At 39.2% G+C, this 13,313-nt stretch overlaps 1 protein-coding gene across 5 annotated transcripts; it reads right to left on the bottom strand.

The window, feature by feature from the left end:
• Window positions 1–133: 133 nt before the first annotated feature.
• Window positions 134–12,431, bottom strand: mindy4 (MINDY lysine 48 deubiquitinase 4). Of its 5 annotated transcripts, XM_089000708.1 has the most exons (19): window positions 12,400–12,431; window positions 12,154–12,307; window positions 11,231–11,350; window positions 9,583–9,812; window positions 9,246–9,507; window positions 8,966–9,165; window positions 8,847–8,893; window positions 6,880–6,986; window positions 6,686–6,802; window positions 6,512–6,603; window positions 6,280–6,381; window positions 6,054–6,117; window positions 5,803–5,868; window positions 4,607–4,674; window positions 4,434–4,497; window positions 2,648–2,809; window positions 2,069–2,252; window positions 1,317–1,389; window positions 134–372 (listed from the first exon to the last, which is right to left on the bottom strand). In XM_089000708.1, exons 2-19 carry the CDS (start codon window positions 12,211–12,213, stop codon window positions 324–326), a joined length of 2,067 nt encoding a protein of 688 aa, XP_088856834.1. In that variant the 5' UTR covers window positions 12,214–12,307; window positions 12,400–12,431; the 3' UTR covers window positions 134–323. The 5 variants fall into 5 exon arrangements, 4 of the variants coding, with proteins under 4 accessions (XP_088856834.1, XP_088856835.1, XP_088856833.1 ...); XM_089000709.1 differs by having other exon boundaries at window positions 6,886–6,986; window positions 12,154–12,426; XM_089000707.1 differs by having other exon boundaries at window positions 12,154–12,426.
• Window positions 12,432–13,313: the final 882 nt, after the last annotated feature.

The following is a 13,313-nucleotide window of genomic DNA, read 5'->3' on the forward strand; positions in this document are numbered from 1 at the left end:
TATATATATATATATATATATATATATATATATATATATATATATATATATATATATATATATATATATATATAAAGAGCAATGGACAGGGAGGGAGGGAGACGGCAGTATGTGAAAATTAGGACTATAAAAATGCTTTTTTTACATTTAATGTGAATAGAACTTGGGAAATAAATTGTTTTTGTTTTGGTCTTCAAATCAACTTCATCATTCAATGATTTATGAGACTAGTGTTACTTATAAAGTATGCTGAGGAAAAAAATATAAACGAGTGAAGCGATATCTGATCATGATAGAAAAGTCCCGTGAAATCATCCACTCATTCATAGAATAGGCTCCGTGTCATTCCAACTGACAAAGGCATCTTTCCACCTGAAAAACACAAGTTGACAACAGGTTAGATCAAGTTGTCACATCAGACAACACATTCTAGCAACAGCTTTAAGAGCTACTGTTTTGCGAGAACTAAATTGAGGACGAAAATCTGCTTCATTACTATGGTTGTCTATTTCTTCATCTATATCCGTTCAATCATGAGTTACAGTACTTCATTTCAGTGGCCAGAACTCACTGAGGGATTGAGGATGTCACTCAATGGAAGCCATTACTGGCAGTGTCACAAAAGATTGGACGATGCAAAATGATAATTGGGGCGAATTTGGGTATGATTGTAATTTCCAAATACTGCCAGAAAAGTCCTAAAAATCAAATTTGTTATGATAGTCATCGTAATGATTAAGATGTACTGTGTCATCTCAAGTGCACAGTACACATTATCACAGCAGTAAGCACACATCTGGCATTTTCTCTCTTTGTCATTGGTAGGGCCTCACTTAATAAAAAATAATAATAATACCGTATTTTCCGGTATATAAGGCACACTCAAAAGCCTCAGTTTCTTCAAAAGATGACCCTGAGCCTTATACACAGGTGCGCCTTATATGTGAAGTAATATTGGGCTGCAACAGGATTGGGCCGCAACAGGTCGCAACTACCGTCAGCAGCGACCGACTCCATTTCCCCCTGTAGAAGACGTAGTGTGTAACCCCAGCCTCTACTGTAGCGCCTTATAATGTGGTGTTCCTTATACAGTATTTTGAAAAATGTTGTATATTTATATATTATATTTGGAAAACTTTTTTCATTCATTGAAAGTGCGCCTCATAGTCCAGTGTGCCTTATATGTGGAAAATTTGTGAAAATACACCATTCATTGGAGATGCGCCTTATCCTCCGGTGCATCTTATAAACCGGAAAATACGGTAATTTGAAAATGGTATGTGTGTAACCCGCTTGAAATGTAAAGACAGGCTCACCTTGTCCGAATACAGAGCTCCAGTGGAGGAATTAAATCGCCGTCTTGGCAACTCAAAGCTGATTTGCCGGAAGCTAAAAATAAATTAAAATAATGTGATGAACTTTTTTTACCCCCAAAATTGGAAACAACACATCATATAATTTATTCCAAGAATTGAGGTTATGGTTCAAGAAGAAAAAAAGAAATAGATAAACATTTTTTAGTGCCCATGAAGGTGTGTTTGTTTGAGTTTGGAATAGAATTACAATACCGAAGAGCCTCACCTTTCTCATGACCTCACAAACGAACAACAATTCCATCCCATGAACACGTGCCTTAATCTTCCAAGAGTAAAAGATCTTATAGTTGCAATATCCATCCACCCATTTTCTAATCTGCTTATCCTCACAAGGGTCGCGACCATGCTGGAGCCTATTTTAGATGTCTTCGGCAGCAAGCGCGGTAGTGGTTGAACTGCTTGCCAGCCAATCACAGGGTGCGCAGAAACGGACAACCACTTGTGCTCACACTCACACCGAGGGACAATTTAGAGTGCTCAATGAACGTAGAATACATATTTTGGAATGTGGGAGGTAACCGGAGTACCCGGAGAATATCCAAACAGTCACCAGGGAGAACACGCAAAGCTCACCCAGAAAGCCTGGGCCCAGATTTGAACCCATGACCTTTTCACTGTCAAGCGGTATGCTAACCACTTTCTTTATTGATCTATATGTCTATATATAACGAAAATAAAAAGGATGGACTCACAACAGACAGTGAGGCGGATCTCTTCCTGCTGATTGGCCAAGCCGTCATAATAGTACAGGTCAAACTCGGCATCCTTGTCCTGATTTGTTAACAGCTCCTCCTGCAGGCCGAACAGCACACTGAAGTGGCTTTCGCTGCACACAACCCAAATTGGGAAAAGGGGGTTCTTTAGATAGTCTCCAACCTGAAAGATATGAAAGAAAACAGACCAACACACAGCCCGATAAGAGATAAAGAGGCGCATTTCAAAAGTGTTTCACAAGGGCTGCCCTTAAGAAGCATTACATTACACCAATCAGAGACTTGATTAAACTACTGTAATTGAATTATCTTAAGTTATCTCAAACTGCATTCTGGAATCATTCACTGCTTGATTGTGGTGAGCCAAGGATAACTGCCACACTTTTTCGAAGACGATAGTGAAAAAATGCTATGAAATTTGTAAGTGAATCCCAAAAAAGTCAAAGCGCTGAGATTTGTTTTTTCGAATGTCAAGGGATCACGACTCTATATAACACTCGTATGTTACAGTGTTCATACATGATTGTGACAGGTGTTAGTTGACGACATGTGACTTACCTTAAAGATATTATAATGTTCAAACAGTGACAGAAGGCCAATATTAGAGGGAGCTTTGATTCCCTTGAGCAGCGTGGAGTTGCCGTTGCCGGAGTCCAGCTCCACATTACCGTCAAAGACGTTAGAAACTGCTCGTCCCACCAGCAGCAGGTTCACAAGCTCCTGGCCACAAGAAATACCAAAAGGTAAACAGACAAACTCGACATACTGAACAGTCAAAGAGGACTTCAATTATCCTGCAGGCTAATGCATCCATTACAACACAGGTGTTAAAGTCAAGTCCCGGCCGGGGCCAAATCCGGCCCGCCACGTCATTTTTTTTCGGCCCGCGAAAGCAAATCAAACTTTTGAAATTCCATGATGCTTGCTAAAATACTAACCAAAATTTCAGATTTTTGGATGTAAACCACAATAAGTCATTATTCTTGACTTCAGATTTGAAAACTAGTGATTCATTAATTTGTTGTGCGCTCCATATGTAATATGTAGAGGGGATTAAACATTCTAATGGCTTCCCCAAATTCATAACGGCCCTTGAGAGGAGACCATAACTACAATGTAGCCCGCGTCAAAAAAAAAAAAAAAGACTCACACTGCTGCATTACAACAAGTTAGGAAAAGTATCTTGAGGAATTCAGTCTATATACTTTAATATTGATGAAAATGTTTTTGTTATATAGGAGAAATTCAGAATGTGTGAGCCAAATACAGTTTAGGAATAACTAACTATTTGAACCCATGGTGAATTTGGGAGTTGAGTGACTCAAATTTTAAATAAATTCAGTTTATTTATCATAACAATAGAGAATAAGAGACATTAAAAAACTTTAAAAAGTATAATATGGTGTGCACATGTAACAGCCCACCTTAAGTTTGTCAGTGAACCATGAAGCGGGTCAGAGAAAGCTTGGGAGAAAGTACTGTGGAATTGGATTGGATTGGATTGGATTGGATTGGATTGGATTTGCCTTTATTAGTCTCGCAATGGAGAAATTACAGATGAAACCAAAATTGTGATTTGGCATCAAGCCGACCCATCATGTTTGAAGGTCAAGGGTGAACAAAATCAGAGTATGACTCAAAGCACACCATCTCCGAGTCAAGTAGGGAGGTGGAAACACATATTTTGGGTCTTGTTTCTGGAAAGGTCGCCGGGCGACTTGAATAAATTGACAAGCCCATGTACGGAGAGACATGTCCGATAAAATCTTGGACCACTTATTTCAGTCAAGCAACTTTCCTAAAGCCTTGAAAGCAGCCGCCATAATGGCATTATCATGTATTGGCCAGAGGTCTTGGAGCATACTCAAATGTAAGTACGCTTTTAACTCATTCACTGCCATTCCCGAATTTATTCAGGAATTGAAAATATGACGAGGAGCACCATTGCCGAATTTGTTCAGGTTTTGGTTTTTCTTGTGGAGGTGTGCCCATAAAGTGCTGGTCAGACCTCTGGCAATGTTTTTCCCTCCATGAGGGGGCAGCATTTGCCTTTTGTAAAGCCACCCCCACTTGCACCTCACATTACTCCAGAACCATATGCCTTTGGACTTTTTTTCTGATGCAAGAAGAGAGTGTAACGTTTCTAACACTGTATTGAATGTTTATGTAGTCCTAAAACTCAATATTGTGTGGGTCCTGGAATTTGAGTGAAAAATGACAAAATCCCTGGCACTTGAGTGGACACATTTTTGCACGTCTGGCAGTCAATGAGTTCAGAAAGGTGGTTTGGTGGAGCCCTAATTTGGGATTACGTACATATAAATTTGGGAAACAGTTTTCATACTTGAGTGCAGTAGCCATGAGCTCCAATGAGTGAGGTGGTGGCCACATCCATATCTTCTTTCAATCTGACAAAATATAGATATTTTACTGAATGGAAATTATATAATTCCATTATAAAAATGTTGTGTTTTTTAATGTGTATTTTACACTCAATCTATGACGACCTTTCCATACTTATCAAGCGATCGAGACAGCATGGCAGATATGGTCAGGAGTAGACAGCCCAGCTCCCCTGTCTCAAACTGGATGAATGATAGAGTAAAAATTGATTAATATACAGTTGATTAATATACAGTATTATATAATATACAGTATAGTATTTGAAAGAGACACATAATGGATTAATTTTCCTTTTAATGACAACAAGCCAATTCTGTGTGACTTGCCTATTTTAGAAAATGTGTAACTTGGCACCTCTGTCTGCAATTGTCCAGCAACAGTCATGCTTTATTTTAATCAAATACTATGTCCAAAGACAAAACACAAACTTTTTTCCATGACAAAACCTCCACTAAAATGTAATACGTTTTCGAGCAGCTGTTTGTAGTGGCTGTGTCAGGAAAACAGCTTCACTGCATTATTTGCTGAAAGCCTGTTTCATTTTACTTCCAACTGTATGCACAGAAAGTCCTGTCAAATGTTGATGCTATTGGCAGGATAAAGCAGGTAGCGTGACTTCCTAATGCTCGTGTGGCTGGCTCGCACCAAAGTCAGAGTTGGGGCTTGAGAAACTTGGGTTCTTGGGGACAGGACTTTCATCGCTGCCAGCGCAGAGTTCATTTTCAGTTTGCTTTAGTTTTGTCATCCCTGTTGACCTTAAAATATCTGCCTACAGCTGTCGTGGCTTCTACTGCAACTGCCCAGAAGGTACTACAGTATACTGGATATGTCAGGCTAGTACAGTAGCATCGCTGTTGCAGTTTCGGCATATTTGTTTTTCTTTTTACACATTGATGTGATGGAAGGACCGCTACAATGTGTCTTTTTTTACGGTAAAGGGCGGTCGTTTTCTGACGTCACGTGAGAACTCGTCACCAACTCAAAAACAAGACTTCCTGAATGTTCAGCGCAAGTCTTAAAACGTAAAACATAGCTATATGTGATGGAATCTTATTAAAATAAGCCCAGTAGAAGTCATTTTAAGCCATTTTACAAATTATGGACACAACTTGTCCGGAGACGTCGATTGTCCTTTAAGTTTGCTATAAATCTTGATACTTTTTGTCGGAAAAATGTCAGAGACCTCTTACTTTTACTTACTTACTCTTTTACGAAGAAACCTGTGTTTAAAAATTGTGTTAAAATGCATTTATTTGCTTGAATTGAATAGGTTAACTTAATTAAGGGAGACAAAACATGAAATCTCTCACCTGTTCAATGTTTTGCTCCAGTACCAACTGCAGGTCTTCAATACTGTCCACTGTAAAACAGCATATCTAAAATATACAGAAAGAAAGAAAGAAATTTCAGACACCTCTATGAAACTCATCCTTTTTGTTACAAACTGACCCCTTGCCATTGTCATAGAAGGGAAAAGTGATTTGGCCCTCGCAGTTAAAAGTTTGGCGGGTAAAGCTTCCACTATATGTAGCTCATAAGATGGCCCCAAACACATTTATACCTTTTCAAGCACTCCTTCAGATGTGTAGTGTGCGCTTGGAGTGAAAAGAATTCTTCCCGAGTTTCTGTTTTAGGACAAAACAGGGTGTCAATTTTATGCACAGGTTAAGATGGTGGTCAGTCTGACGAAGGCGGAAGTATACGCCGAAACATGTCAGGTAATTGAACACAACACTGAATATACACTGTCTGTAAGAAAATAATCTCTCTTTAAATTAGGGTCTCACATTGCTACCGTGGCTTGTTTTTCCTCGCCTGCCCTCCACAGGACTTCTGCCATAGCAAGGACCAGACATTTTCTTCTGGTTGAGTTTGTTGGCCTTAAGCATCTGAGAACAAGATGGTGTATGGGTGAAAAACAAGCTTTCCTGACTCAACCCAAGTGTCTACAAAGTGGAGCAGCACCGAAAGATTCAAAACACTCACTAATACAACATAAAGAAGGAAAGCGCAACATACTGAAGTCTTGTATTACTACTCCCCATATTTTCAAAGAGAAGCTTCTTTAAAACAAAAGCTTGGATGGAAGCGAGAACCCCACAAGGACCGCCCTAGAAAATGAAAAGATGACTTTTTAAGAACACAGCACTGAAAGAGCACATTTTGTGACAATTCAAATGAAGCCGTGGCTACCTTTTTCTGCACCATTCCATATCTTAGGTCATGCGTTTCGGAGAAGGTGAAACCCTGATTTCTCCACTCGGCGGTGAAACATTTGAGACCTGAGCCAAGGAGAACTGACCTCAATTCCTGGGGAGAGCAAAAGCAAAAACTAAATAATATAGCTTCCCCCCTTATCTGACAATCCCCTGGTGTGAAAAAACAACCGAGACCGTGTGGTGGTCCATTGGGTGGACTGTGTGGCTGCCCGCTGCAATTGGAGTGTTTTCAAGGGACATTTTGGAGAATTCTGGCAGCTCATCGTCAATGTCATCTAAACATAAAAGAAATATATGTGTCATCGGCTTTGGCGGATCAAAAACTGTCTGAACTCATTCACTGCCATTCCCGAATTTATTTGGGAATTAAAAATATGACGTGGAGCACCATTTCCAAATTTGTTCTGGTTTTCTTTTTTCTTGCGGGGTTGGGGGGGTTCGTTTTAAGCTTCGGTCACAACTCTGCCAATGTTTTTCTCTCCCACGAGGATTTAGCTTTTGTACAGCCGCCCCCGCTTTCAATGCAGATAACTCTACAAAATAAGCTTGAAATAAACTTTCTAATGAAAGAAGAGAGTCTTCAAGGACAACCGACACCGCCGGACAAGTTGTGTCCATAATTTGTAAAATCACTTCAAATGACTTCTCCTGAGTGTATTTTACAAAGATTTCACCGCATATAGCTATATTTTACGTTTTAAGACTCGCGCTGAATATTCAGGAAGTCTTCTTTTCGAGTTGATGACGATCCCCTATGTGACGTCACGGAGGGAACGCCCGTGAGCGAGAAAGCGACACACAATGCATTTTGGGTACTTTGTTTGGTCTGAAAACATCGTGTTGATGGCGAAATTAGAAGGAAAAATACATAAATAACGTGATAGTGAATCGTGTTAAACACGCATAAAGAATGTATACGTTTACACAAATTCCCAGCGGACAAATCAGCCATTTCCAACGGACCTTGTGCGCCATCTTGTGCATTTTCTGGGCGCTACATTGGAGTCCAGACGGCTCGAATTGATATGGAAGGACTTCATTAATCGATTGCAAACAATTATGCTTTCCTCTTCAGAAGTATTTGAATCATATTAATAACTGGATGAGTAACAAGACAGCATCCTTTCCGAATCTCAACTATCGGAAGCCATTGTTTTGATTCGAGAGCGAGGCAAGATGTCCTGGTGTGACGTCACGAATAAGGGGGCGGGACTTTCTGAATCTGCCCAGTTCCAAGCTCATTTTGTGGCAGTTTTGGGACACTTTATGTCATTTTTATTGGTGTTTTGCATTTGACTAAAATATCAGTCTGCGTGTTTTGGGTATTTTAGATGCTATAAAACGTTTTTCTGATGTCAGTTAGGAAACAAAAAAAATTGTCGATTGTCCTTTAAGGTTTCTTACGCTGCATTGAATTTTTCTGTAGTTCTAACACTCAATATTCTGTGGGTCCTGGAAAACACAGGACAGATATAGTCCACCAAACATTCTCACTAAATTTTGTGGACAAGTCAGTCTTCATAAACGTAATTTGCATTATTTTTTCAAATGTGGGAGGGAGGTGAAGTACGGAAATACAGTTAGAATTGAGTGACATGATTTATGATTTCAATATTTGAAATGTCACCCGCCTAATGCCCAAAGATGGCGGGGATAAGCTCCAGCACCCCCGCGACCCTAATGAGGATGAAGTTGTCTGGAAAATTGATGTATTATTACTATTATTATTATTTTATTGTATTTTATTTTATTTTTTTAGTCTTGCTTTGATGTGAGCAATTTTATTTTCAGATTTGAACACTGCACCTCCTATGGTGGCAGAAAACTCAACTGTCATGGCTCATATACTGTGTTTTTTTATTTTTTTTGGAGGGGGTGAGGCTGGAACAGATTAAAGCCATTTCCATTACTTTTGCCAGGGAAATATGATTTAAGTTACAAGTCTTTTGAGTTACAGGCATAAGCACAGAAATTAAACTCAAGGTGCTAGAGAAACCCTCAAAAGTTTGACAATATTTTTCCACGTAAAAGACCACAGCCAAATTTTGAACCCAGAACTTCTCATGTGTGAGGCAGATGTGCTAAACATTAACCCCGATGTGATACCTCAGAAAAACAATGAGACAAAAACTTACCTAAAACTAACACAGACCAATCTTTCGGCTGCATCTTGGACTTAACTCTGGTAAAGAGGACAGAGAATTGTGGGCACAAAAAGACTTTCATGAAAAGTAATTTAAAAGAAGGGATTTACATTTTTCTATCATTTCTGCTTTGTCTTTCCTTCTCCAGGCTCTTCCCTCTTTCTGTTGCATCACTTGGGCTTTTTTCAAAGACTTTTTGCTTGAAAGTGCTCACTGACTGTCCTTCCCGAGACTTCCTGTGCTCTTCTTGTTTCCTGAGAAGCAGTTGAGGCGTGACCACTTTTCGACTCTGCCTTAATTTGGTTGATTCCTAAATCACAAAAGTAACAGACTCTCATGATCAAAGTGTCTGTTAGAAAAACAGACTACGGTTGAATAAGTGAAAATGACCTGGAGTGTGCTGGCGATCGGTCCAGCCATCATACCGCGTCGAGCCCGATTGGGTCGGCTCCTTTGAATGTCTTCATTGACGGGAGGCTTTTTTTCAGGTTCACTCAAACAATCGTTATCATGCCTCAACCCCATCTTAGACTGGCCGTTTTCATCTACTGAGACATTTAACCATGACCCAGTTTCACTGTGCTTCATGAATCTCTCACCATCGAGTGACAGTGACATCCTTGCATTGGGGGCTGCTCCCTTTTCTTGTGACCTGTGAGGGAAATTTCATTGAATTTTCCAACAAACCAAACACGAGAACTTAATTGAAAACGTGCTTATGGACTACCTTAATTTGATGTGATCACCAGCAACAAAGGGCACTGAGCTGTGTTCTGAGTTACTTCCATTTGTTGACGACAGCGTTTCCGTAGGGGAAAGACAAACTGAGCTGATAATTGAAGCCGACTGCAGGGAATCACTTTCTTCGCCTCCACAGGCCATCATGACATCTTTGTGACCTTCGATGTGATGCTTGACAATAATCTCCAGCAAAGTCCTCAGAGGTGAACGCTGAGCCTGTAGTAACACAAATGACATTTGATAATTAAAAATGGTACAATAACATAAATAAACTTGTAATAGCAGAAAAAGAAGCAATCGGGGGCATCACATGTATGTATTTCTGTAGAGCTCCTGCCCAAAAAAAAGGAAAGTGGGCAGCCATGACTTAAAATGTGAATTTATTAAATGTTCCATTATTTAGTCGTTTGTGAAATGCATTTTAAGCCTATGACAGTTAATATTGAGCAAAAAGAAGATGGAATACTTGATTGGTTGCCCTCACTAAATGAGAACAGAACTTATGCTATTGATGGATGCAAACAGCATACCTGTCAACCTTGGCTAATAGCTGCCCTTATAAATGATTACAATTCCCGTATAAAAGTTGCAAAATGGCGTACATTCCGTCTGTGTAAGCTCTCAGTCGTACAGGAGTGGTCCATCGATGAAAAGGTTTGTTCAGCCGTCATCTGTACTTCTTTGAATGTGTAGGATGTTTCGCTTCTCATCCAAGAGGCTACGGCAGCAAAATTTTAGTTCGCTGACGAAGCCTCTTGCATGAGAAGCGAAACGTCCGACACCATCAAAGAAGTAAATTACATGCGCGCAGGATCGGATATATCGATAGTCCCGGTTATATCGATATTTTTTCGGACTCCCGAGAATATCGATATAACGAGACTTTACTATATATATATATATATATATATATATATATACAGTAAAGTCTCGTTATATCGATATCGGATATATCGATAGTCCCGGTTATATCGATACTATTTCTATGCATGCACGGAGAAAATTACATGCAAACAGGGTCGGATATATCGATAGTCCCGGTTATATCGATATTTTTTCGGACTCCCTTGAATATCGATATAACGAGACTTTACTGTATATATACACACACACACACACACACACACACACACACACACACACATACATATATATATATATATATATATATATATATATATATATATATATATATATATATATATATATATATATATATATATATATATATATATATATATATATATATATAAAATAGTAGCGATCGGCGGCGGCATTGTTGTTGGCTACCAGAAGTTGAGACAAACTGGATTTGAGCTGAAATGATCTTCGTCAGATCAGTTCACATATTTTTCCCATATAAAAGTTGTAGTACACCATACATTATTTGAAATGATAAAAAAAACCTATAAAATACGGGGGAAACGTATCAGTTGCCAGGTTTGAAATAGTGGCCCATTTAAATAATGCAATTCATAGGATTGATTCCATCAAAAATCTGATTTAAACCAAAAAAACAAAAAACAAAATTAATATTATACATTGAAAAAACTTTGATAAATGTATTGATTAAGGGGAATTTTACAATATAGTGCATGCAAATATGCCATATATTGTGTGTGGCAAATGTTGACCTTATTTGCTCTGTACAAATCCTCAATGTGCAAAACTTGTCTCAAATGGGACCTGTTGTTGATGCTGCACAGCGTGCGTGGGTGCTCTTCATCCATGCAGGCGATTGTCCTCTTGAGTCCCTGCACATTGGTGATACAGGATATGGATATTGTTAAAATTGAAAACCAGCATATTCATTGCCATGACACAATTATTAATGTATCCTGCAATGAAGTGTGCCTGAAGTGTGACAATCATTTGTTAACTGTACATTTCTGGACACTTTGTGTGACATTAGTAAGATGCAAGTGTTGAGTGAAAAAAAATAACAATGAACCCTTAGATTAATGTAATGGAGCTCTGGCTATACGACCAAAGAATTTATAACTCGCACAGATTGTTCTTGAGTGACAGCTTTCAAAAAATAACTGCGGATGTTCTCTTGCAATACATATGAACATTCAAGCACTTGCATTGTTTGAGGGTAAAATATGCTTTGTGAGAAAAATCCTGGCGCTTTCTCGGCTCAGACTTTCGGAGCCGGTGAGGTGTTCCTCAATTCAGAAAGGCAAATGCAATAAATATATCAGCTTTGTGTCTAACTAGTCATGCCCATATGACATACCGGATAAGAAAGTATATGAGTTAATTGAGATTTTAGCAGGATGGTGTGCACATTTTAAGACGTCAATGTTTGTTAGTATTGCATATATTTTCTTTTCTAATTTTTTCTCAAAATGTGTGCCTTGGACCAAAGGTTGGGAAACACAATCATGACATCATAACCATAACATTTGAGTTTATCAGTTCATTTTCATTGGCAGTGTTGATACTCGTGCATTCTCCCACAGGGTAAACGAACCCTGACTCTTTAGCATGGCTAACGTTCGTGGATACAGTAGATGGATGAGTGTCCTCATTTTATTTAGTTCATGCAACGTACCTTTCTACTCAGATATTCCCGCACGAGGGACGCGGACACCTCTTCCACACAAATAGCCATCGCTGCGGGGAAAACTAAGCCAGTTTGGCTACGATGCAGGACACGAGAAGAGGTCGATTTCCTTGGCGTTCAGGGCACAGGCCGGTGATATACACTGTACAAAAAAAATATGCAGAATTCATTTAACTTGTTGTATTCTACAAAAACAGAAGAAACATCTACGATAAAACTCCATAAAAGACAGACTTGCATCCATTTTCAATGAGCCGTCCAGTAGGCGTGGTTTTGTCATGACGCAACCTGACGTATGGGACACAGTGCGTTCGCGTTCTTGTCTGTTCCTATTCAGCCCCGTGTCGTCTTTCCTCTAAAAATGTTTCAAGTTATGTTAATACACATAATAATTCCACTACAATTTATAAAAAAACGAAATGTTGCTTATAAGCAATAGTGCTCGGCTGCGTGCTTCAAAAGCGCCCCCCGTACGTTTCCATGGCGACGATACAAATATGGCAGCGGCCAAATATCGTGAACGAAAATGAATGTGTTCATTCATCCTTGCACATGGAAAAAAAGAAGACATTCACGAAGTAGAAGTTCATATGTTATATAACAGTTGCAATGATTATGTTAGAAACGGTATAATATGTAAAATCACCTCACAAATAACTGTACTAATGTGAGCATGTGCATTTTTAAGATTGTCTTGAATTTCGTATTTCGTTTCTTGATGGTTCACTAAGCAAGACCCCTGTGTGAAAAAATATAATTTAAAAAAGTCAAATAAAGGTTACAAAAACAATGGCTCATCATACAAAAAAACTGCCACACAGAATGCTTGACATAAATGATTATTATTTGCTTGTTCGACTTGCGATGCATGGCTATATAGACCAAACAGAGAATGTGCTGCAGTAAGTCAGTCGTACTGTCATGATCTGGTTGGCGACCAACGGGTGGCGCTGTCGTCCCCGCCTGCACCTGCACAGGTGCTGGTCGTTTCCAATCAGTGACACTCAAATGGACCCCCGGCACGACCATTCGGTGTCGGGTAATTGCTGAACGCATTGTATGCTGTTGATGTATGCTTTGTATGCAATTGTATGCATTGTATGCTGTGCATTTGTTTGTTTCACCTTGGCGGACTTTTAATCTTGGTT

This window comes from Hippocampus bargibanti, linkage group LG07, assembly GCF_051943395.1.
Source record: "Hippocampus bargibanti isolate YZ-2025 linkage group LG07, ASM5194339v1, whole genome shotgun sequence".
Classification (NCBI taxonomy): domain Eukaryota; kingdom Metazoa; phylum Chordata; class Actinopteri; order Syngnathiformes; family Syngnathidae; genus Hippocampus; species Hippocampus bargibanti.